This window comes from Tachypleus tridentatus, chromosome 7, assembly GCF_004210375.1.
Source record: "Tachypleus tridentatus isolate NWPU-2018 chromosome 7, ASM421037v1, whole genome shotgun sequence".
Lineage (NCBI taxonomy): Eukaryota > Metazoa > Arthropoda > Merostomata > Xiphosura > Limulidae > Tachypleus > Tachypleus tridentatus.
In genome coordinates, this window is record NC_134831.1 from 24,246,382 (window position 1) to 24,274,281 (window position 27,900).

Below are 27,900 nucleotides of genomic sequence, written 5' to 3' on the forward strand. Positions count from 1 at the left end.
TTTTACATCATGTCCAATCTTTTTATTTAATTCTCACAAACTCAGGTATTCAAGAAACACAGTATTAGCTTGAAGTAGATATATTGTTGGATCTGTTGTAGGAACTTATACTATTGCTATAAAAATAATCAGTTTTACAATAACATGCTAACAAGTGGAGAGGAAAAAGAAAATATTGTTGCTGTGATCATAATATATCTTGTTTCAAAGATTTCTGTTTTCTGCTGGCATGTGTATATTGTCCTTTTCTGTTACTCTTGTGTTATTAATTTAATAATGGCTTTCGTATTGTCGGGAATGGCGTATTCTACAACTTGAAGGATTTATAACTATGTGTAGGAGTTGATTTACTTTGGACTTTTGTCAGTATTGCAAAGGGTCACGACTTTTAATTCACTGTAGGCAACAAGTCAAAAAGAGCTATTGATGTGTTATGTACTAATAATTACCTTTTCATATTCTTTTCTTGAAAATTAAAATGAGTGTGTGGTGGTGTGGCATCTTTAGAGTTTAGGTTAGAATGAGATAGCTTACACAGGAATCCCAAATCTTTGCCAGCCACAGTAACTCAACCCAAGCTCTAATCAGATCTAACCAAGAATACTTAACAGAGATTGAAGGCGCCACAAGTGAATGACCTTTGCCACCTGGAGATCTTTCACTGGTAGGTGAAATGGCAGACATTAAATTGTGAAGTAGGTGAACAATGGGGCAGTGATGAGCCTTTCAAAGCCAGAAGTTATACCTGTCAAAGAAACCATGGATCACAGAGAGTCTGTGATCAGGCATAGCTGGTGGATGAGATGCCAACGGTAACATTTTGCTCTACAACACTGGAATAAAAATTGACTACTTGCATGAGACTTGAAGTACCTGGGCATGCCTACCACGTTATGCCTGCACAATCGAGGACAGTACAGATAGGTAATGGCTGATAAGTCACGAGGAACATAATATGACCACAAATACAGTTTCCTACGAGTGAAAGAGAATAGATAACTATCCCAACGTTCAAAGGACCATTTTCAGAAGCGTTTCAGGCGGGTAACTGGTTCGAATGGCTGGTTTATAGAGACAATTGTACAATATCTGGTTCTGAGTGTAGTTGATTTAAATATTGAGCTCCTGAGCAAGGTGAAGTTTTGCACAAGTATATGAGAACAAGGAAGCCACAATACTCTGGTGTACAAAAGTTGTCCTCCATTATTTATTATAGATGAAGCCTAGAGCGTTGGTGCCATATAATGTTATTATAGGGTACATGGATGAAATAAGTTTTTTCGTTTAGTAAAGAGAAGCATTAGTTGAGGCAGTTACATGTTTTAGGAAGGATGAAGTCACAGTATTGTTGTATAATTATGAATGATCAGTTATCCAACTTTATGTTAGAATGATCATTGATACAGCACTGAAGTACAGCAGATATTAAAGACAGAATAATCACACACCTTCAGAGAGTGTTTGATTATCACTGGTAGTAATTATGATAAGGAAAGAAGGTATGCTCATATTCCATACTGACTTTTTATGGGTGAATGCTACAATTGTCGTTGATGTATCTTCACTATTATGAACAGGTGAATGTCTGGATGTGTTAGATAGCTTTCATCAAAATAATCCAACAGTGAGGCTCTTTCTGGTTATGTCAGCAAAAGTCTATTGGTTGAAAACCCTACACGTCAGAATAGAGTCGATCATATTCTGCAATATTTTTCGTTAGACTTTCTATTGCATGATCAGACACTACGTTGAAAGTTTCGATTTGTGTGTGGGATGAAATAAGGTTTGCTGAATATGATACAACAATATCACCTTCTAAATATCTTGTTTCATTGTACTTTCTATTCACTTTATTTTCCTTTGGACAACTAGTTCATTTGACACCTTGATGCCATTACTCAACATCTAAAAGATTTGACCGATGAACACTCCACAAAATTTCGTCCATTTCTCTGACAAATCAATCTTCTGTAGCTACAGTGCTTTTCTTGTTGTTTTCCAGTGCTTTTAGTTGAACTTTATATACTTGTATTTGCCTCGAAGCCTGAATTACATCATACCCACTTGTTTGAAGGTATTCTGACATAGATGTGATATGATGGAAATTGGACATAAATTTGTGAGTGGTCAAAATTGTTCCATACTTCAGAAAGCTTTCCAACGTTGTTCTAGTCTCTGTTTTTGTGGTAGCATTACCAAACTTTGAATGGTGCATTTTAACCTGACATTTGACCAAATCAAGGAAAATAGCTTTGGACTGGTCAGTAGATGTCCTGAACTTGATTTTCATGTTCAACATGTTTCACTTGTAAGCCTAATTTTTCAATTTTTCTGTCACTAACTTTTCCTGAATTCCCACGTTTTAGATATTCATTCATTTGTTGGAACATTTGAAGACGTTTGTATCAACAGTAAAACAGAGCTTTTCCTAAAAGCCACTGTACTGCCCGTGACAAGCTACTTAGCTATCTATGCTGTTTGAATACACGTTTTGATATCAATGATGTAATCTCCAAATATGCATTTTACAAGATCGACCAGTCCTTATTCATTATCTCTGTGGTTTTGGGAAAGAACGAGAATTAACAGCCTCTCAATTATTTTTTCCTCAAGCACATATCAGATTACCACACATATCACATTGAATAATTGTATTCATATCTTAACTGGAGTCAGTCTGCTATGAGAACATACTGACATTTCTAACTTCATCTGTGTGGGGTTTCTGTGGGTTTTGCAGCTGTTACTTTAATATAATCGTTATTTTTGCGTCAATATTGGAAATGACTGTCAAGTATATGAAAAGACGTGATAGTGTCCTTGCATCTCGTAAAAAAACAAATTCATATCATTATCATGTAGGATTTGGCTTGATGTGGTTTATTTTGAATTTCGCGTAGAGTTACACAAAGGCTATCTGCGCTAGCCGTTCCTAATTTAGCAGTGTAAGACTAGAGGAAAGGCAGCTAGTCATCACCACCCACCGCCAACTCTTGGGCTACTCTTTTACCAACGAATAGTGGGATTAACCATCACATTATAACGCTCCCACGGCTGAAAGGGCGAGCATGTTTGGTGCGACGGGGATTCGAACCCGCGACCGTCAGATTACGAGTCGAACGCCTTAATTCACCTGGCCATGCCGAGACTAGGATCAAGTAATTTAGTACTACTGAAATAATGTGTACTTGTCACAGAAAGTAATTTATTTTATAACTATCTAAATTATACTTATAATGATAATATTTGAATTGTTGAAAGTATATATTCATGTATGTAATACGTGATCACATGAAATGTTTAGTATAGGTTCTCGTTCTCTCCTTTTATTACCTCATAACTACAGGTAGGGTTTAAATATCATTGGGCAGGACATATTACAAAGTATTTTCGCCAATTTAGTGTCAATAAAATGGTGTTAGGAATAATTTATTGTTTAATGAAAAAGCGACAAGACCTAGTTACTTATATAAAAAAAAGAATAATTGACTCTAATACAAATTTATAATACGTAAGAAGAAACTACAGTCTGAAAAGTACTGTATAATTTTTTTGACATTCGTTTCTTTCTCTGAAATGTTTTGGTTAAATTATATTTGTTTCAAAGGATAAAAAATTCAAAAAAGATCAATGTATTCCTAAGATACAGGAAGTTAGTCTATTAAAAATAGTTTCGTATTATGATTGTATATAGTATATTTTCACAAGTTTATGAATATCACTGTAAATTCTTGCTTAAGTACTATCAAATTGTGCGCTTCTTTATTCATTTAAGAAAATCATATGTTTTCTAATAATCCCATTTAATTAACTGCAATCGTCATGAGAAATACAAGAGGAACAGTTGTATGTCTGAAGGGTTATAACGCTTAAAACCGGGTTACGATAATTGTGGTGAACACAGCACTGTTTACACATTGCGCTAAACAGCAAAGAAATCTAAGAAGAAAAAAATTACTTCATAGCAATTCATTTATAAAATGGCCAACATGAAGTAATGGTTGACTATTTTATAACTATCTAATCGTGCTTAATTAGGCATGTTATTCATTAGCAAATTTGTTTCCTAAACATTAGAAGAAAGTCAGCCTGTCGCGGAGAACACAACTGCAATCAGCCCGCAAGCTCAACAAGAACCACAATCAACTCATGATAAAACCTGTATTCTCCCTAATGACCCGAACAAAGAGAGAGAAGAAGAGACAAGCGAGAGTGAAGGTTCTTTTCTTCAAGATAGTGGAGGGTATCAGTGGTGCTTGGATGACGAATGTAACAAGTGTGTATTCATTTCAGTATCATATAACAGGTTATCATATGCAAAATTAACACTATCTTTTTATGCACGTGAGAAATATTTCAGTACGGATTGAGGATTACAGAGAGCTATTTACATTAATATCATATATTTTCTTTTCTTAGAACAATAGAACATTATTTGAAATAAATATCATTTGAAAAATAAATTTGGGCGCTAAGAATATTTGAATTGTATGAAACAGGTAAAATAAAATAGAAATGCGGTATGTTTGTAAATATGCACACGTATCTGTGTGTGTGTTTGTGTATATATTTTTTAAAATAAAAAATAGAATATTATGTACGAATTTAATTAGTTTCACTAAGACTATCATAATAGCAGATAAACGGTTTTCATCAATAAATATCGCTTAATTTACATCCCAGCCGATAAATGTATGAAATTTTCGAATAAAAGAAAAGAGAACTCAGGAAGTTATTTATATAAAATTGAAAGAAATTGAAAAAATTATTAGTATTATTTTTTTCTGTTGCAGAGAACTAAACGTAAGCCTAATACTGGACCAACAAATAAACGCACTCTCACCTGACCAAGATAGTTTAAACTACGATGATATTTCTAAAACTCTGGATGCTAGTTTGGCAGAAATCGATATGGAAACATTTTGTTCGGAGGACATCAATTCTCTTCTATCTCTCCCAGGAGTGTACAGCACCGGAAGTGACGCAGAATGTCTTTCTCTTGGAGAAAACTGCGCATCGATGTCAGCATCATTTCTGAATGGCTTTGAATTGGAATGCTCTGAAAGGTAATTGTGAGAAAAGAGAAAATTGAGCTAAGAAGTTTGTAATTGTTTAATTTATTTGTACCAGTGGAGAAAACTATTAATGAATATGTACTTCTGCTTTGTAGAGGAAGATACACCATTTGTAATTTACATTGCTACTGTTCAACTCTTAAATTTTTTTAATTCGTGTCATTTTATGATGCATGTGAAAGACACAAGAGTTGGTACAGAATGAAGTGTTGATTAAGCGAACCATTACGCCAATAACTTAGGAACAAGTACATATGTTATAAATAATTTTGAGTACAACATCAGGTAGTGATAGGTTTATTTATGAGCAATTTGGGAAAGGAAACATTTCTATGAATGGTTTCATTTGAGCTTACTTATTGATTGTAAGTAACGCTTTGTTTAATGTTTACAAGTTAAAGCATCTAAATTAAGAATATATATATATATTTAAACTGGTATGACATTTTGATCGCAAATTTGATTATTCTCAAGTATTTTAGTTTTAATCAGGTAATGTGTATGTATGTAAAGCAACTTTCAACAATATAAGCTTCAAAACGTTGTTATATTGTTGAATGTTGATTTAAATACAAAAATAATCTTTACCTGCTTAAAATGTTTTTCTTTAGTGTAAAAACTGTAACTAGTCAAAGGAAAGAAAATAATATTTACATGTGGGGTTTAAATTACTTTTATCAGAATGTCTTATTAGATTGTGTTCAGCCAAAATTAGTGTTTAAAACAAAATTTTGCAGGATTTAGTTAAACGACTCAATTAATTCTGTCTGAACAATAAGGCCCAGCATGGCTAAGTGGTTAAGGCACTCGACTCGTAATCTGAGGATCGCGGGTGTTCGAATTCCCGTCACATCAAACATGCTCGCCCTTTCAGCCGTGGGGTGCCGATCAATCCCACTATTCGTTGGTAAAAGAGTAATTCAAGAGTTGGCGGTGGGTGGTGATGACTAGCTGCCTTCCCTCTAGTCTTACACTGCTAAATTAGGGACGGCTAGCAGAGCTTTGCTTGAAATTCAAAACAAACTGATCAGTAAAATTAGCAAGTTTTGTAAACCTTTTTTATTAAACTACATTTTCCACATCACTGCAAACTGTTAAATGATTCGAAATTTAATGTTTATATTGTGTATGAAACGAAGCCTTATGCTAAGCGTTAGTTTTACAAATATTGTTCTTTACTCTCATACAAGTCCAACCCATTAGTGAAAGTTATATAACAAGAACAAATAGTTAAACTGGCAAGAGCGTTAGTTGTTATGGCGTTAGACGTGAATTTGGATTGACAGGCAGGAAGAACACACCTTTAAGACAAACAAGATGGTCATATTGGATGATATCATTCATGTTTCACGACCATTTGTTGATTATTCCGTATTAATTATTCAGAAATACAATGTTTAATAAATTCGTTATTGAATATTCACAATTATTTCCTTTTTTATTTGGAAATAGAACCAGTCCAGGTATGTTTAATATTTAATACCTATTTACATTTCCCTTAGACATTTGAAAAAATTCTAGACATACCTCACCATTATTCTCAGGTACTAAATCCTGTAGTTATCTAGATTTCATAGAATGGTCCTTCTTGACTCATTGGATTTAATTACACAATGAATCAGGAAACATCACTCCGTAACTGTTAGACGAGTTTATTTTAAAACCATATTGCCATGCTAAGGAATTATCCTTTGGAATGGTATTATTAATGTTTTGTTTGATGTTATTTGAAAAGTCGAGAATATGCACTTAAAATATTATTATGTTTATATAGACAAACACATGCATAAATATTTTGAGTAAGATTGACCAATATGATTAATGCATGGTCACATAAGTTGAGGCCCAGCATGGGGAGATGATTAACGCATTTGACTCGTCATTTGAGGGTCGCGGGTTCGATTTCCCGTTACGCCAAACATGCTCGCTCTTTCAGCCGTGGGAGCATTATGTAGTTACGGTCAATCTCACTCACTAGTCGTTGGTAAAAGAGTAGCTCAAGAATTGGCGAAGGGTCGTGCCTTCCCTTTAGTTTTACACTGCTAAATTAGGGACAACTAGCGCAGGTAGCCCTCATGTAGCTTTGCGCAAAATTCAAAAACAAACAACCACATAAATGGAGCCATAAACAATGATTGTGTTGCATCTTTTCAGCCCTCATAGTTTGTCAGAAGATGAGTCGGCAGAAGGATCTATTTGTAAAGACGAGCCACTGTTTTCCCCAGCAAAGGAACCTTTAAACGTGAACAGCACCTCTATGGATAGTTTAGATTGCACGTCTCTGGATGAACGCAGTATCGCTGATACTTGTCAAGCTAACAAGAGTAATTATACTATCGCATTCGAAGGAAGTGGGACTCAGCTATCAGATGATTCAGATACGATGGATATGAAACAAAACAAAGAAGACATTCCACGAACAAAAATGATTACTGAATATCATGAGCCTCAAAAACCGGCTTGCACCTCTATGGTACAGTCAGATTTACTGTATACAACCTGGGAAAAAATAAAGAATTCTAAAAAACTTATTTTCCCAACACTCTCTGCTAAATGTCTATGCTCTAGAAGCAAAAGTCTACCCAGTCTGTTCAAACATTCTTTAGTTTTAGCAGAGAAACACACGGGAGAATGGGAATTTAAAATTAACTCTATAGCAAATGTCCCTATTTACAAACTTCACAGGAGTTGTTATGATTCTCTTCAACGCACTGAAGCGAAAGACAACAAATATTCTATACCTATGTTTAAACTATTTATTAGAAACAAAAATTATTTTGGGTCAGAGAGTTTTTCTATCTCAGCATCCAGTAGTCAGTCTGGATCTGCAGATGGTACGTTATCGTATCCTGCCATTCATCCCAACAAAAGTATTTCTGATAATGAGAAATACGGAGATATGTGTAGAGAAATATTTTCTGTAAGGACACATAATCGTGAGACTGAAAATAGTTTTGAAAGTTATAGTTTAGATACTACGCTTGTGGATAGTGAAAGTACAAAGGAGCAACAAACAAGGGTTTATAAAAATCCCAGAAGGCAAACAAACATGTTAAATGCCCACGTCAACGAACTTAATAATAACCTGGTTCAAACATCATTCAATGACAACACCAATGTATTTAATACAAATAAACCTAAAAGTATTAATCGTAAACAATCTTTTTCTGAAAGTGATGGTAGTAGTTCTCAGTACTTTGAAGATAGTTTGATAGAAGGTCCTTTGATAAAACACACTTCTACCCGCTCTTATAGTATCAAGGAGGAAGAAAACGAGCAGACAGACGAAGAAGATTCACTTGTAGAGGGCAGGGATCCATTTGGCAGTGATGTCAGTACATCTGACGATGCGTCTGCCAGTAAAAACAATGCCACTGTGAATAAAACAGCTATGACAAAACCTGTGGCAGAAAACAATACAGTTCGGAGAATCAACAACTTTCTACTCAGTGATAAAGTAGAAAAAACACTCGCAGAGAATATCTGTGTCATAAACCATAACAATAAATTATCACAGAAATGCACTGAGTTAATACCAGAAAGCATCTCCCAAGGAACTCAGACCAAGACATTGAACTGTAATGTAAAGATCCCTGCATACTTTTATAGTGAAGAAAATTCCACTCAGCCTCTTCCCAGTCTTGAAGAACTGTTAAACAACAGTGGAGAAAATCGCATTTCTAAAAATACTATTCATGTTTGTAGTGGTTATTCTGTAAATAAAACAAATTGTGTAGAAATATTATGCAACAGTTCGCAACCATTTATCAATAACGTTTGTGCTTTAACTCCTGTTTTAAAACAAAAGTCAGTTGTAAAAATTGCTACCACCAGAAGTTATGGTACACAAATTCCGCTACACGTCAAAGATCGCGCCATACAAACATCCTACACATCTACTAGCAGCTGTCGAGGAAACTTCAGTGTTCAGCAAATCTGCACAGATTCTTTAGGAGATAAGACTGGTGAATTACTGTTTCCTTCATATCTATCTCCTGTGAGTTCAAGGTTTCCAAGCACCACAGAGTCTGAGAATAAAACAGTGTATGTATGTTATCCCAGCTATTCTTTACCTGATCTGAGTTTTTTGAAAAATCTTAGACGTACATCACAAGGAAAAGACTTAGTTTATATTAAGTCAACTGATAATATCCCAACATTGCTCATCAGCAACCATAACAAACAAGTAGATTTTTTTGGAAAAGACAAATCGTTACCAAACACTGGAAGCCTTGGAAACCTTTCCCATCAAACTTTTAGTCATATCAAAGACTGGGAATCATTAAGTGTCTTGCTTCCCACAGAGTTGAAATCCGTCATATCAATTCATCAAGAAACAGAAGACAGCGGCGAAAATCACGGGTACATTGATAACGATGGATTTCACTGTAGTTGTTCGAGTGACATTAACAGGTATTGCAATGAACATGTCCGGAGTAAAAATTACCGTGAAGAAGATTTCTCTTGCTCTGGTGAAAGTGTTTCCTCTATAACGTCAAATTCTCGGGGCAGTGAAAATTCACATTCACATTTCGTAGTCAGTAAAAGTGAAAATAATTCTAGAAGAGGCATTTTGAGAAAGTCATCACTGACAAGTTATTGTAACAAACAAAGAAGTCGTGATGTAGGTTTCGAAATGTCTTCACATTTAGACTTCCGAAGACTTAATCAACTCTATCAGTGTTCTCAATCCTTAGAAAACACAACTGATAGAAGAATACAATCTGAAAATGAAATGTACTCAGTTAAAAATACAGAAACATCAATCAATAATAACAACATCGAATCTCAGACGGAAACGTTTTCAGGCAGTAAACATGCAGAAACTGCTAATAAAAACGATTTGATAAAAACATATTTAGATTTTATGGAGAAACAAGGACTTAATAATAATATTATAAAAGTCCATTCAGACGAAAACTGTTCAACTGATTATGTTTCAACATGTCTCTCACTACAACCAATTCAACAAGTTACAGATCAACAAGAAAATCCAGAGATCCAAACTTGTTGTAAACATAATAACAATAACTTAAATACTGGTAAAAATTATCAAAGAGGGAGCCAACGTAGTTCTATCAGTCTCAGCTCAATTACCTCTCCAGTCAATCAGCTTTGCGACCAATTGCAGTTATTACGTAACTCCAACACAAGTTTGAACCTGATGACGGCAGCGCTGTCAGAAAAACCAGAATCACAAGATGAAGTGAACTGTTGCAGCTATTCACGAGGAAAGAAGTCAGTTACGTTTCACGACAATTTAGATATTGAAGTAAACAATCGTGCCACAAATGACAACGTTGTACATAAGAGTAAGTTCTTCTACAGTTAGTTTTTAAAAAACTTTATATCTACTTGAGATGTTAGTTTAAAATGTAAGTACCGCAGACATATTAAAACAATAAATAAATTTGTGGTCTAAAAATATGTAAATATTTCACTCTTTCTTAAAACTATTGCGAATATTCAGTTAACGTTATGCACAGTAATTGTTTATATTATTTTACTGTATGCAGGATTTTACACATCCACATAAGTTTAAATAATGTATATTTATAATCATATTTTCTATTTCTTTTATCGATACCACATACTTACATGGTAATGAGATTGTAGTTTTTAAACAAATGTTTCAGTATAGGATACGAAACGTGTACAGTGTGGCCCGTAAGTCCCTACCCATCCATATATCTTATGTATCCAGTGTATCTGTGTGCTGTCCCTCATTCTCGCTGCATAATATTATGCGACGTCATGTTCTGTGAGACATTTTCAAGTGTAAATTGGCTTACATCGGCCATAATTCTCTGAAAAAAAAAGAAACAGATTTATAATACATGTGTGATTTAACATAACATAATAACATATGGATGGGTAAGGACTTACGGGCCACCCTGTATTTAGAATTCAGATTTTGGCAAGGATGTACGTTTAAGCTTAACGTTTTGTGAATACTCAGTTAGTATTCAATGTTTTGTTACTGACAGTCTCAGAAGAGTTTCCAATAGATGAACAAAATAGTGAAGACGAATGTGAAAATCCACCAGAGGAATTTGTAGTATCGCCACAAGAAGGGTCATCTGCTACTCTGACACCTTCTTCAGTGTTTTCGGATGTAAATAACACTCCACGAGTTGCAGATGCCTTAGCACTGAACCTGAAGCAAAAAACAGGTACAATGCTATATTATAACATTCATGAGCATAGACACGAAAAGTGCAACGAGTGCGAATGCATCCCTAAATTTTAATCATACGTGTATAAAACATGTTTAAGAGATTTACAAGTTTCAGTTACGATTGTAATCAAGTTTCTAGATCGTCGCTAGTTTCCTTTTTATTACAACAGTAGGTATTTGCCTACACCAGAACCACCTTTACAGATTACTGCAAACAATCTGACAATAAGTTGTTTTGTGCAATTAAAAACTGAAAATTGAAAATAAAGTGACAGCCGTGAGCTTTGCATCTATACATTTATAAAGAAAGAGAATATTTGAAATGGGTAAGCATAATCAGAGAATAAGTTAAACTATCAAGCACGTTAAACATTTGGATTTTGCTTTGGATTGTATTTAAATTTTTACAGGTTAATGCAACACCTAAGATCAATAAAGTTTCAAAACCGTAGCCTGTGCGCTACAAACGATTTATTTGAATGATGTATCATGGACTGCCTGTATCTTTCACACTATTTAGGAAAAAAAAGGAAACAAAAGGTATTATAAAATTCTATAGGCGTAGCAAAGCAGAGAAATTTCAATCAATAACTTATTTCTCTTCAATATGCAAAGATAATTCAATTTTACTGAATTTGTAATATTATAGTCATGAAAAAGATACTATCATTATTATAAAGTCAGTCACCACTGATTTATTGTTATGCAAATCATGTAATTGAAGGCCATTCATGTGATGATAAGTGCTAGTAATGTACAGCAACAAGTATTTTTTAAAGAAATATTCTTCCGTGGTCAAATGTCAGCAGATATTATTTAGTAATTATGATGACAAAGGCAAAAAATATGATGGTGTAGTGTAATTGCATAAGGGTATAATTTTGACAAGAAAGTGCTAATACGATGTGAGACAAATTTTAAGAATATCTTGTCTATTTTTAAAACATCAATAGTAATCTATAGTGCCACTATCTATTTAGTTGAAAAGATATTTAAGTTATGTTTGATACACAGAAAATGGTGAGTAGTTATATTCCCATTTGCACGGTACACCGCTAGAAGGCGCTGCACGTTTGTTTGGGATCAGGGATGGAGGAGAAACTGATAACATCAAAGACGATGATGTCATATTTTTACAAATTGTCACGAAAGGGCGTGATGTTAGCTCCTGTTACTAGGCCGCCATGACAGATGGTCATGATGCCGTAATTCTATAAAGTGTTTTCAGAAGACGTAGCTATCTTAGAGGGGTTTGAAGTTCTAGTTCCATACCAGACAGAGAGAAAAATAGAGGACATCTTTCATATTTCCATGAAGTGAGGCCTGATTGTAATTAAAACAGCCAGTTTAAAATCACTGAATTGCTAGTTAATTACATTTCTTGAAAATATATGTTTAAATCACCGTAAAAAGACGCTTGTCACTAATTTCCTGACTATTTATTTGTGAATAATCCTAAAAAGGATGGTTATCATTAATGCATTAGTTCTATAAATATCCTAACCATTTATATTTACATTGTTCTAAAAGTAAAATATCAGGAAATAATTAAAATTTACAGTTTGACTCTTTAATTATAAATCAAGTGATTATTTCAAAGATTTTTGACAATTATTTAATACGCAAGATATTTTTAGTTTTATTTCATGTTTTACCAAATTGGATGGTGTTCAACATATACAGTATGTTACTAAAACAAATTGTTTCTTGATTTGTCTCAACGTGCATCACATCTTTAACGAAATATTTATCAAATCATAAGTAAAAATTAAACTTACAGTTTCAGAAGTCTGACTTTATGCTGTAAGTTGACTTTACACACGATATTTTACAGTTTTATCTTACACGTGTTTTAGAAAGGCTGACACAATATATATCCTCATAAAATTAATGTTTGTATTCAATTATGTTAAAAACATTATTTGTATATGACAGTCTGTAGGATTTTAACAAATATTCTGTGACATTGTTACTATACTTCCACTGTCCCCCGCTGATACAGCGGTTAGTCTAAAATCAGAGGTTCTATATAACCTGTCATTTAGCATACAGCTATTACACACTGTATCCGAAAAAAGTTCAGATTGTATCGGTCAGCTTTAAAAAATTTCAAAATGAAAAATCGATTTAACTATAATTTATGATACTTACATAAAAGTGAAATGTATGACATTTCATTATTCACTAAAGTTTAAAAGTATGAAATTTTTAATATTTCATTATACAATACAACGAATTAGCATAGAAATTATAGCACTCTGTCTGGTATCGAACTATACACGCCGCTCAGGTACAATTTCAGGAACTATAATTTCATCGTTTTTATGACATAATACCCCTACCCCTTCTCTAAGTCCGAAATACAGGTAACGCCCTCTGGCGTGTCTGCTGTTTATCTGTAGTGTGATATGATCTCTAATTTAATTTATAATGGTATTCGCATTTTTGCGAATACATTCAAAGAATTTACTGTAAATATAGTAAATATATAAAAATGAAACATAATAAACAATAACATAAAATCCCACCTCCTCTGTGATTTGGAAGACTAAGCATCCACATTATCGTCGCTCAATATAACAACACTGATATCCATTGTTTCTAATTGAAATATAACAAATTACTTAAATCCCCAATGTGAACTGTTATGCCATTCTGGTTTTTCATAATACTGTAAGATCTTGCTCTGAAAGATATGAATGAATACTTAAAAAAGAAAATCAAATCCTCATTCAACTAGAATTTGAACGCGATATTTCCATTTAAGATTGTTTACTGACCTAGTCTGAATGTTAACAACAAAGTGAGCGTCACGAACAGAGAGTGGCTTCTATAAATATAGAGCATACCAAATGTTAACATCAAAAATCTATAATGTTACTGTGTGAATTCTCATCACTTACATATCACCCGCGGCCCGCTCCTGTGTAATCTAAATGTTTAATGTTAACAAGAACACCAAATGCACCAACGTATGCCATGTTCTTCCTCATGCTGTAGTCTAACTGATTGACTCATGCCCCTTTACCCTTCAATATAATTTGACAAAATGGTTCGTTCTGACACATTGTGAATTTAAATGAAAAGAACGTTTCAATTACTCTTACAGTTTTTCGGTCATAATTATTTGTTTCTATTTTTGTTTTGTTCAATTTAATACTTGACTGTTTAAAAGCGCTGAACGTACCAAAGAATATCATTTTCACTGTACGTAATGTTTTTATCAGAAATACATATAAGTATATATACATATGTATATAAGTAAATAATCTGTTTAAATAACGGTGTTAATTGCTTCCTCCAGGATTCCTGAAGAACATCGTTGTTGGTGTAGAACAAATATTAAACTGCAATAAGAATAACGAAGGGCAAAAACAAAAGGTAACGAATGGTTTATTAATCTTGGTCAATATAGTTTCATACCATTTGAAAGACTTTGTTATCAAACTATCCGCCATTAACCTGTTCAGTGCCGTAGACGAGATAACTCGTCCAAGCCGATCGGTAACACAGTGCCACAGACGAGTTAATTCGTTCTCAATAATACCTAACTTCAACGCTAGACGCCAGCACCATTTGACTTACAAATTGTTTCACTTTCGATCCAAAATGGCGTCACGAAAAAAAAGTTGCAAAATGAAGAAGCAATAGAGTTGTATTTTGAACTTGGTTTGGCGTTGCCGTAGCAGCTGAAATACTTGGCAGTCAACAGGTTAAATGTGTTAAAATGCTGTATACGCCAGTGCTGTAACCGGGCTAGAATTTGACAATACTTATTATTATCTGGTTTGTGTTTTATTAGAAAAACATATTTACTTTTAAAATAAGTCGATAAACATAAAGTCATTCTGAAACTTTTTCAAAATTATTTTTGTTGGTCATTGTTATGAATTTTGCTCATCGTTGTTTTATAAGTCTAATAACTTATATCCTCTAATAGTTATTTTCCAATAACTCTGGTTTATAATCTAGAAACCATAATGTTACTCAAAGAATATATTAAGATGTGCATCCATGTACACCAAATATATATGATGAGAAGAAAATGTAGTAAACAGCATTTATTAAACTTATGGAAACTGAACTTATGCTAATGATTCTTGTAGGATGCTACTTGACATAAACCATTATTATCTGCTCTTTCTACTCTTTGTTTGCGTGTGTTATATTGTAAACTGACGTAGAGTCGAATTATTGATATCAAATAATATACATTTTTCTGTTCGTCTCGGTTTAATGATTTTCTGAATATTGTTTATTTTTCTTCTTCATCTTGTAAGTTTTAAAATAATTTATTATTCTATTTCCTTTGTCAAGTTATCCTTAAGTTGTTTTTTACTGCGAAGGTCTTAAAGTACTTATGCCCAGCCGTCTACAGCGTCTTAGCAAACGGACTACTCTCTTCTGACGTTGATCCCAGTTTAGTCACTTATTCACCATGGAAAGTGGCAGAAGCGTCCTCCTGCTTCGGTGAGTTGAAACTTTAAAATATGCTCAAAAGTGATTAAATCATTACTTTAGTAACTTACTTTTCACTCAGTAAGTTTACTACTTTTAGTATTATATTTAAGACTATACTGAATTTAAAATGTTTGTATTTACAAGATGAATGCGCAGAGAGGAGTAGAAATTGACATTTGGTTTAACAAGCGAATGACATGTATTACTACAGAAAAACGGATTAACATTCCTAGTAAGGTTAGGAAACAAGTATTAAGCATACATGTATTCACACAATGGAGTAAGAGTCTGTGAACAAGTTAAAGTTATAGCTTTCTAAATAACAAGACGAATGATTTTATTATCTATTATAAATCATCTTAGCTGTGTTTACGTATGTATATATATATATTTCATTAGGTCATCCAACAAAAGAACTTCAAGACCTGGTGAAGTACATTGCAGGAAAAAATTGCTTAGTTGGGAATACTTGTAAATTCTACATGTTTGTCCTTGGGCTACTCAAGTAAGACTACTGGACAATTATTTTTAAATATTTATATTTAAAGAAAGAAACTTCAACTTAACCAGTTTTATTGTGTTGTATATAACGTTATTAACTTTTCAGTAATGTTAATGTTTACGTACTGTATATTTTACACAGACATAAAATTTTAATATTTTCTTATTAATCGATCATCGGTAATATAAGAATATCTATACAAGTTTTTAGAGGTTTTTTTATTCAGATATTCTGTTTATTTTCACTATTCAGCTTGTTATGTCTACATTGGGAATCAGAATGTGATTTCTTTAATTATTGTGAAACGAATTTTAGTGTCTAAATTCTCTTAATCCATCTGTAGCTTTTTAGATAATGGACAGTGAGTTTCTTTGCAGTCTAGGGATCATTGATTGGTGGTTTCTACATCTGACTTCATGCGAGCCTCTAATTCGTCAACATTATCAGCCTGATGCGTTACTTAGTCTTCTGGCTTCTCCGTTAGCTACCAACTTGTGCGAGGAAGTTTTGATCACACTTAGACCTCTTTCCACTCTACCCTTCTCACTAGATTTGAATGTGACAAAGAGGGATATTTTTTGCGCGGATGATGAGATTACAGTGTCAACACCAAATGCGGAACAAAAACCTCTGCCACCAATCAAGAAACCGATTGTAGGTAAGATTCCATTTTCATATCCTATTGGTCATAAATGTGTTTTGCATGAGGAAGCAAATGCACCAACATTAAAGCAAACTAGTAAAACTAGTGAGCGTGAGGAAGAGATGACAAAGAACAAAACTTCATTACAAAGCAACAATAAAGAATCTCTAAGTGTTAAAAACCTCGAACAACAGAAGAAATTCGATAATAAAAGTGACTTTGAAGTATCGAATGTCGAACTGCAGCTAAATAAAAGAGTTTGTGATATTGATATAAGTTCTGTAATAATTTCACCTGCAACGTTGAATTCGAATCTTATAAAAGAGCGGTTTGAGAAAGCAGTTGATCTTGCTTTTCCCTCAACAGAAGTACTTGAAGGAGAAGGTCAGAAGTTGAAAAATAGAAACGTTGGCAAAAACTCTAATAATATAATCCAAAGTAAAGACGTTTTTGTTCGCAACATTAGAGTGGAACAGAAAACTGTGCAGGATTTTGCAGGAAGATGCTTAATCAGCTGTGACAGTCAAAATGAAAAGAACAATGACAAGGTGAAGTGTTTTGAAAAATTAAAAAGAAAATGGGAAGAACTGACATCAACACCCAGAAACCTTGACAAGGCTCATACTATAACTGTATCCAAACGATCTATAACATCGTCACCCCCACTGACCAGTAACAATCGTGGAAAGTCCAAATTTGTTGCAGGAATGCCAAAACAAACGGTTACGTCAAAAAGAGGAACAGAATTATCGACACATCTGCACCCCCACTCTTCTTCTCAAAACGATTCTATCCAACAGCTTCCACATGATATATCGAATTCTCCCAAAGAAATAGCTTCTAAAGGACATAGGGAACCTCTTGTAAAATCAGCTGTTAACAAACCGCATTGGCGGAAACCTCCTACAGTTAAGCAAGTGGCAACACCAAATGAATCTTTAAATGTTTATATCAAACAAGGAAATACTATTTCTGCACCTAGTTCTCCTAGTAGGAAACCTAACGTAAGAAAAGCTGCAGGTAGGAATCTTAATTCTAGTCCATCAAACTCGAGTAATTCGCCAACTATGAAGAACGATTTAGGAACCTCTGGGCCTAAAAATCACCTAGCTCGAAAATCTTTTATCCCAATACAGAATGGGCCTCGAACAACCACTAGACAACAAAAGAAATCTTCACGAAATGTTACACCATGTCTTCGCCGATCTTAGGATATGTGGACTTACACTGGCTTGCACAAATTTTATTGTTAAAGGAGGTATGTATATTTCACATATGAGCGTGTTTCCATTAGCTATAGTGATGTGCAGATACAGTTTTATTTACGCATGTGTTTTTAGTATATAGACACGTTGAACATAATATGATATGACGTCCCAGTACACTATAGTATGTTATACAGAAACGTCTAAGTCACTGTGTAAAGAAATTATATATATACTATAAATATGTGGTATGTTTATTCTAGAGCAGTAATACCGACGTTTTTTACTCAGTAGTTTAAAGATGATAAAAATTCAACCAGTGACAGTAAAAACTTCCACTGCACTACCTGAATTATTCATTATAGAAACTTTCCTTGAAGAACTAAGATTAGAATTCTTTATTTTCAAAGATTTTGGGAAACTATTAATATTTTGCGTAATAATTTAGGTATTTTTCGCCTTTTTTCTGCATTAACAACTGTCACTGACTATCAGTCATAGCTGTCTGTATGTTTCTATGACTCCTTTCTGATGAGATAAAAAGAAATATTTTTTCTATACGTTTCTACATTCTTCGTAATATCTTATTGAACAATAATGCTAAATCGTCGTGCATTAAGTTCTAAGATTAAAAAACCAAAATGTTATCGCTTATTTACCATACAAGATATATAATGTCGTCAACAAAAGATTTTTTAAGTTTTCATTTAATAAGGATTAACTACATCATGAAAGAGAAAACGCAATCTCATAGTCTTATCCGAATTTTTTTAGTTTACATTTATCGTGTGATATTTTCTCAAGCTTACTTTGAAAACGATCCACTTTCGCAACTTTAAAACGTTTTGTGGAACAGGGAAGTGCCAGAAATGATAAAAAAATAGTAGCTTACAATTTCGATTTTGTTTCTATGAGTTTACAAACACTGAGAGTTTTGTAAACGTTTTTCAATCTGGAATACCTACAGATATATAACATGACCTGGATGTATACATTTTTAAAGAAGGCAATATTTCATACACCGAAGAAGAAAAATGGTAAATAGTTGAAAGAGAATAGGGCCATGCGGATCATTAAGAACAAATACAAGGTTTCAAAGGCTTTCATACATTTACCACTCATGTGTAAACGTATGTTACAGGAAAATTATTTGATTAATATTGCTTGTAATATGAAATTAGTTAATAATCTTATCTTATAAGACAACTAAATGATCTGTAATTTTAATACCTTTTCTTTTTAGTATAACGAATGCTGTAGACAAGCTTGTGAGTTTAGTATAGATTGATTTCTTACCAATAATTAGTTTTTGAAATTATCATAACAATACATAACATACTATAAAAGTCTCGAAAGTTGTACGTAACTCAGAAGAGACACATACGCAATGCAGTGCTTTAAATCGATCTTCTAAGAGGAAAATCTTCGACCATAACTACATGCACACACTCGAGAAGGCCTTTACAGCACCGTGAAGTAAACCTGTAGCCTAGTTTTAGCTGCACATTTAACACGATTGTAAAGGTAAAGTAAATAAATCCGCCTTATATTTTAAAAAGTTCTAAATAATACTTTTGTGCAGTATTCTTGCTACGGACTAGAAATGCTTGATGATCGATCTGGAATAAATTAGCTAATAATAAAGTAAGGCTAATCATTCTTGAATTGTTTATTTTCCTTAGTCACTAATTGTTTAGTAGCAAATTCACGCCGAAAAAGGTTAATTTAAATCGTAGCTTGATTTTTTTAGTAAACAGGCTATTTTATATAAATGTTTTATTCTCTTATTGCTCTTAGTTTAATTATTCTAGTATGCTCTTTCAATACATTTAAAGATAATCCAGTTTCTATATTTGGCTCAAAAAGCTCGGAAGGGTAAATCCTAATCCACTTTGTGGCATATCGAGAGGACTTGCCTGTGAAATTACATGTAATAAGCTAACTTGTAAACTAGTTTTATAGATTTTATTTAGTACTGTTACAAGTCACATGACCGTTTTATCTTTATTTAGAGGGTTTGTAAATAAACTTACAAATTGATATTGTGCTCAAAGCACCTTCGAGTAAATAAAATATATAATATTGCTTTCAATACACAACAATTTTTGCACATTAACTAGTTAAAACTTTTGTAATGTTTTAAAATGACCTGTTTATCAATCATTTACAGTAACATTTCTCCATAAGAAATTAATTCTAATTTTTTATTATTTTTTAGATATTTTTAATTTAAGAAGCAATATTGTAACAAAGTTATTGTTCTTTTTGTAATAAGCCCACTTACAAATCATAAAAAAATAAATAAAATTATGACAACGATATAGAAACTGGATCTTATGTTCAGAGTTACTCAAAATCTTAGGTGTAATGTAAATAAGGGTTCTGGAAGATAGCCAGAAATAATGCTAGACATTTATTTAACTATTATATCTCGTGACGAATCTAAGAAAAAATATTGTTCAAAAGTAGATGATGGTCATAAATATTTAAGTGAAATAGCCGATAATTGAAAACATATCTCGGGCGCAGGACTCTTGGCTAACAAAGCTAGTGATCTACCATCGAGTTAACCAAGAGTACAAACCGTCCCATTCACTTTCACTATAAATATGACCGTCATATAACGTTGCGTTGTAGTTCAGGGTTTGAGCACTGGCCTTGTTAGCCAGAGGCTCTGGGTTCAGTTTTTGGAGTCTTTTTTTCTCTATCGCCTTTTTCACCTAAATATTTAACATTAATTGTTAAGTTAGTATAATATTACGAAGACAAACGTGTTAACTTCACAGCAGAAGATGGAAAATGCTTCGAAATTACCACTGAAAAGTCTATAAAAAAAAGATATTTTTAGACCTTTATCTTAGTGTTAGCTGCTCATGTGAGCATTTATAAACGAATGTAGTTGGTTCATAAATCCTTTTTCTCGGCTTTTTAATACTAGATATTAAATAATGAGTTTTTATATGATTGTTAAAGTTCTGTTTTTACATATAGCAAGAGGGAATCTTCAATAGCCGCTGTACTTGAACTTTTTTTAAGACAAGATTAAATTAATCTGAGACCTTTTCTTCTATTTTTATTAGCTAAAAGTTTGGGTGACTATTTTGGAATTAAGCACAAAGTTACACAATAGATTATCTGTGCTCTGCCCATTATGGCTTTCGAAATCCTTTTTCTAGGGGTGGGAATGCTCAGACATAACTCTGTGCTACTGGGGAGTAATTATATTTTTGTGCGCTAGCAATACCAAACAAACGTGGGGCACGTGTATACCCGATTCGATTATATTACTCACAGGATCTCTACCAGCCTATCCTCACACTACAATTATTTCATGCATGATTAAAGTAAATTAATTTATGAGACCTTGGACGTGATCAAATACGTCAATCTAAAGTCCTGAGCTCAAAACTGTAAACAGATCTCAAATCGATAAAGAGATGATGAAGCTATGGACTAAACGTTCGTACCTGAAAAACAACAATAAACAGCTGAGAGCCATTTCATGAGTCGCTATTCCGCGACTAATAAATACTGTTATAAATGAGATCACAAACAAATGAGATATATTTTATAATCTAAATGTTAAAAGTAAGTTACAGCGTGGCATAGATTTATAAAAGAGAAGCTGTACTGCTTTGATGAATCATTCCTAGTGTATTTATTGATCAGCAAACTTTCCTTTTATACGAAGTTCCCTGTTTGTCTTTGCAATTTAAAATCCTCTCAAAAGCAAACAATGAACGGGAAATGCGAATAAAGGGAATTCTATTCATCAATAAAACCGGGATTAAAAGAACAAAAATTGCATTTCGTTTGTTATTGTAATATAGTAGTTTATAAGATTTAAACCAAAATATCAAAATTGAAGAAAACTCACGTGTTTTCCAGTTTACCTGTTCTCTTTGAGGGTATTTTCGTTCTACCTCAAAGCGAATGCCATGTATGTGAAAAAAAAGAATACTTTTTAACATTAGTTTTCCAAGTCTTGCAGTCTTTCCTACCATCGTTTTTCTTGATCAGTAATAACGTGTAGAGGAGAAGAATGAACAGAAATATATCGCAGTATTTTTGTTTATAGTTAGTTTTAGAGGAGCAACTAAAGCTATTAATGAAATTTCATATTTGTTTTGCTATTATGTACAAACTACAACAAAGACTATCTGTTCTCTGCCACCACGAGTATCGAATCCTAATTGCTAGTAGTACAAATCGGCAAACATCGTACTGTGCCACTAGGGATGGGGGCTCTGTTAATCAAATAATAGGAATAGTGCTGATTTGGCCTCATCAAATCTAAACTCTAAGCCTAAAATCGTTTAATAGCAGTCTGTCCCGCGATGTGTGTTGTGTACAATGAGTTAAATGTAAGACTCTTATGGTTAAACTTCTGTTTAACTATTTACACTACCATCTGGTTTGGGGAAACCATTTTTCTGGAGATTTTTAGTCATGATTTTATAGTTATTCTAGCGGTAATGATAACATAAGACTTAAAGAATTCATGTTGCTTCATTTACTTGTTATAAAAATCGAGTTCTAAAGATTACAAAGAACTGATAGCGGGAGTTCTTTATGATGCAGAAATATGTGGGTTAGTCTGATTATAATTTTTATTAATCAAGATTAAGGCAGAAAAACAGATACATAACCTATCACAACATGTGTGAATAGTTTCTCCTACTTATGACATTTAATTTTTGTACAGCTATCTACTCATCTCTCGAAAGACTAGGGCGACAATAAACTATTCCTTTTCAGGTGGCGCACTGCGTTTTAATGATTACATAAGGTCTGATTAACTTTTTTAATTCCATTTTTACTCAAATTGTTTCGACTCGTATATTTATATAATTCCTTTGTGCATACATACCTGTTTATGTCTGAGTCTCGTACAAAAAAAAAACAACACAAAAAACAGTAATGCACATAGCAACGCTTGCAAAGCCGGTGTTTATAGTTCAACAATAAGGGCATATATAAAAGCAGAATAATAAAGTTAGAACTGATATATAAGAGCGATCAACGATTTGGCCTCTGAAATGGAAATGAATCATTTCTTTATTTAGACCAAGTAATGGATAAATATGATCAACGTATAAAACAGTGTCAGTTTTTAACAAAGGTACGCAACGTTTAGTCTAGAAGGTTATATTTATACAAAAATTTTAATTCTTTTGCTGTCAGGTTATGCTTAGCTTGGTATATGCAGATTTTTAGAGTGAATAAGCGGGTTAGGAGTTACTGGTTCGCTTCTCTTTTCGTATAATTGTGTTATATAAGACTAAAACAAACGTTTTTAGAAATTTTAGATCTCAAGTAAATATTTTACCACTAAGAACGTGCACTTACAGTCGTGTAAGAGAAGTTTCTAAAGAGCCAGACGATGAAAATATGATGTTTTTAGCGTCTTTTATACTTGTGAGTTTTACTAGTGGTAATTAAATAGGACTAACAGGTTGATGTTAAATTAAACGTCAATGAAAACAAAATTTAAACAGCTTTATTACAAAAAACAAAATTATAATAATGGATCTCTTTTTAAAATCATACATTAGTGATTGCTGTAATATTTGTTTGTTAAGTATTTTCAGCATTTTATTATATTTTAAAGCACTAATGCAAGCTATTCAGTTAAAACAAAAACAAAGCTTTCCCCTTCCAAAAATGAAATACCAGTTTTCCATGGAAAATTGTTACGTTTGATGATTTTTTATCACGTAGCTCCAACTTCGCACTTTTTTTTTGAATTTTTTAAACAATATTTACTAATTTAGAACTGCTGGGCTAGTTTCGTATACTTGTATATATATTAATCTACAGTTACTTGATGTTTATTATCTAAGGATATTTTAACCACTGGTTAGGAACATTGATGAGAAAAAGTCATAGATATTTTATTTTGATCGTGGACATACGTTTCTAATTTTGTTTTAAAAATATGATGGGTTTTTAATTATAAAGTATTAAAAAATTGATAAATTGTTATTTGGAATCAGTTGAGTATGTTATACTCTGAGAAACTGGAGGAAGTGGAAGTGTGTACAGTGTTAATTACATAAATAACTTTGTACAAATTGTGTGTTGTTAGAAAGGTAGATGATTTCTTTTCATATAAAACTCGAATTTCAATTTTATAACTTCACTTATTTTCGCCTGTGATTAGTGTATGTAAACTTATAAATACGTTATTTGTATCATATGTAATGTTGAAAGACTGTGAAGTACAGGTTTATTATGAATTTTGATTTCACTAATATGTGCAGATTTGTGCCAAACAGTTGCTGTTAAATATATCAAGTTATCTAAGGTTAAATGTTGTTTTAATTATTCTGTAGAATCTTTAGTGAAGAATAAATGTTCTGGTGATTTAGGAATGTGTCAAAAGTGTATAATAATAACTATAACGTATATGTAGTGATTGATAAGAGGTTTATAAAAGCTTTTATTTAATTATTATGTCTGGCATTTAGGTGTCTGTTCAATTATAAATTGTATTCAAAATAATACAAGTATCGAAAACTAAATTAAATGTAACATGTGAATCCATGTTTTTTGTGTGATTTAAACTAATATTTCTACAACTCTGTTATTAACTTTAGGTCTGGGTTCATAAACGAACAGATACGGATAGCACTACTGTATAAAAATGTTTTATTTTTATTAAAATATTTAACAATATAATCATAAAAAAACTTCTTCTAAAAATGTATTACAAAATAGTTGTATTATATAAATTTAAAATAATAATAGAAAGTTTTAACATTACCAAATTATATCTATGAATTTTTCCTTTTTGTTTCATTTCTGAAATCTACGAAAAGGTGGCTATTCTGGTATTCCTGAAAATAATAAAAAAATTTCATAGTTTGGGATTAAACGTAATGTTATGTTTTGTTATTTCTATGTAATGCAAGCGCTTTAGAAAGACACACCTTCCTCCTTTAGAGCATCCCGAATATTACAGGTCTGTTTTTCGTAAGCACTCGGCGTATTTGTTTATTTTTCTTGCTGTATATAATTTATATTTATTAATTAAAATTAAAATGTTAACTTTAAAACACGTCTTAACAATTGGGTTATCTGTGCTCTGCTCACCACGGACGGATATCGAAATCCGGTTTGCATACCGCTGTGCTACTGAGAGGCTTATGTTAGCATCAGTTGACATTATTGATAAAATATGATAATGGGTTCTTGCATTAAAATACCAGCTTTTTAATATTCCTATCAAGTTAATTTTAAGGGTTTGTTTGTTTGTTTGAAATTAAGCAGAAAGCTACACAATGTACGGTGTGTACTCTGCCATGTTCGGGTATCTAAACCCTGTTTTTAATCAAAATTGTGCCATTGCGTAACTAAACTTAAGGTAAGACATACTGGGATTTTAGTTATCTTAGTGGTATCTAAGTTAGATAAATACTTAAGTAAAAGCATCTAGCCAACAGGCTTTTTATCACTTTGAAACATTTGTTGTATTTCTTAAATTGTTAAAGCTTTCATTAATTTCACGCTCTTAGAAAATAAATGTTTTAACTTTCACAATACAGCTACAATATACATTTTATAAAATGAAAAAAGAAATTGCTAAATTTTGGGTGGAATTAGGCACGAAGTTACAGAAAGGACTATCTGTGCCATGCCCCCTCACAGGTATCGAAACGCGGTATTTAGCCGTGGTAGTCTGCAGACATTCCGTTGGGCCAATGGTGGAAGAAGGCGTTAGCATAGGGTATTGCAAAATATGTTTACGAAATTTTCCGATTATTCGGGATAGAAAACATCCAATGCATAACCGTAAAATAAAACTCATAATGGGTATTTTTGGATGCTGTGGGTGTTTGTTGTATTAACGGTGTAGGAAAGAGTTAAACAATCTCTTTGGGTTTCAACAGTTTGTTTCAAAATAACAGTATCATATGTACCCTATAATATCTTATTATATGAATAGGTTATTTATGAGTAATGGTTACATCTTATCATTTTCTCATTGTAATTATAACTAAAAATCGAAAATAAACAAAGTAATCAAAAGTTAACATATTTTAGGTATTGTAATTCAACAATGATATTAAATAAGAAGGTGGGAATTTACTATGTTAACAATGTAGGTGTTATAATTTTTTCCAGCATTGTTTATATTGTTTCTTAAATATGTTGTGACTGGAGTATTATTAAATGTTTTAACACGTTAGACTGCTCTTTGTTATATTTTTAATAAGCCATCATTTAATTGCCAAGAACTCAAATTAGCACACTTGTTTAAAAATGCTGAATTTTTATTTGTTTTTAAGAGGAACAATGGTATATATGCCATACTTTTGATAGCGTTTGTGGAAAGTGCTAGCTCATTACAGATATAGTGTAAAACAGCGCGATCTAAACGGGTGATCTTTGAATTTAAATAAGCACGATACAAGAAGGTTATAAAACCTGTCACAGTGTTTATTAAAATACTTATTATTTGGTAATATATCTCAGGATTTATGTTTATTTCACAATTAATATAATGATGACTTATTACATGATAACCAGAACGAAATAACCAATACCTATAAATAACGCTGCTATTATAGAATTATATGTATGAATCTTTAACGCGATATTTTTATACATACTGGCAGTCGTGTTATCGTATGACATTGTCTGTCAGTTAAATAACGGTAAAAGTGTGTGATAGCTTTTATTTTAATTTTAAATTATTACCTAAATAAATATGTTACGCTGAGAAAATTACGCACGTCTCAGTATTAGCTTATTCTGGCCCATGTTTGACTATCGCTTAATCTTTATTCATATATGATCAAATTATTATTTAAATTTACAAGGAGTCGACCTTCTTTTTCTTTCTGCATATATATGAGTTGTAAATTGTACAATATGTGTGAAATAAAGGTTGTAATGATGTTCAAAATATAATTTGTTTTACATTTTACAATTCACACCACAGTACATGTTTGGATTACCAATGTTTCTAATTTTTACACATAGATTACAAATAACTGTTGACAGGTATGTATTAACCTTCTAATTTAGTCACAAAATATAATAATTAGTACATGTTTTATCATGATATTAGAGCAATTTGGTGCATTTTTGTTGTCAGTATGAGTTATCTCTTGAACGTTTTCAAAAAAATGTAAACAGAACCAAAACCTATACCTATATTCTGCTTTATCAAAGAATCAAACATCTGTATCAGAAAATATTATGTTTATACAATAAATGGCCCATATGTAAGTAAACATCTAATGTGTCAGGTTTAAACAGTCCATTTTAAAACCTGGAAATAAATTATATATTGTTTTCATTGTACTTCCAGATAACGAAAATATCTTATATAAGGGAACTTCCTAAATGTAAAAGTGTACTTAATTTGTTTATAAAATTCGAATTAAAAGTCAGGTTAAGAGATTACCGGTAGAGTTGGTAGAAACTTCAGGTGGATATTTACGTTTAACTTAAAAGCCAAAAATATTCTTAATAACCAAAAACAACTGAGTTGTTGAGGACATATTTAAGTTATTTACTGTGAAATCAGAATTATCCCGTGATAGAATATTGACATAACTCACATTCGATATGTATAAGAAAGAGTCTAGATGACCGAACTTTTACGTAACTAACGTGAGACATTTTTCTGAACGAGTCTACGCTATATCAATTTGAAATAACTGTTCTGAAATATCTATCTTAAAGAGTTTACGTGATGTTAATTGGACGTAACTAGTCTACATGTAAAAATATTACATAACTAACAAGAGATATACCGCAAAAACTTCCGATGACAGAACTTTAATTAAAATATTATGAGACATAAGATAATAAAGAGTCGTATG

General features: G+C 32.4%; 1 protein-coding gene across 1 annotated transcript in view; it reads left to right on the forward strand.

Moving 5' to 3' along the window:
* Positions 1–26,962, forward strand: part of LOC143255315 (uncharacterized) — a 29,770-nt gene extending 2,808 nt beyond the window's left edge. The window contains exons 2-9 of the mRNA XM_076510780.1: positions 4,078–4,276; positions 4,794–5,066; positions 7,230–10,387; positions 11,063–11,248; positions 14,558–14,634; positions 15,600–15,723; positions 16,114–16,219; positions 16,594–26,962. Of these exons, the coding sequence (XP_076366895.1) occupies positions 4,078–4,276; positions 4,794–5,066; positions 7,230–10,387; positions 11,063–11,248; positions 14,558–14,634; positions 15,600–15,723; positions 16,114–16,219; positions 16,594–18,070 (5,600 nt within the window). The 3' untranslated portion in view covers positions 18,071–26,962. The remainder of the gene's footprint in view (positions 1–4,077; positions 4,277–4,793; positions 5,067–7,229; positions 10,388–11,062; positions 11,249–14,557; positions 14,635–15,599; positions 15,724–16,113; positions 16,220–16,593) is intronic.
* Positions 26,963–27,900: the final 938 nt, after the last annotated feature.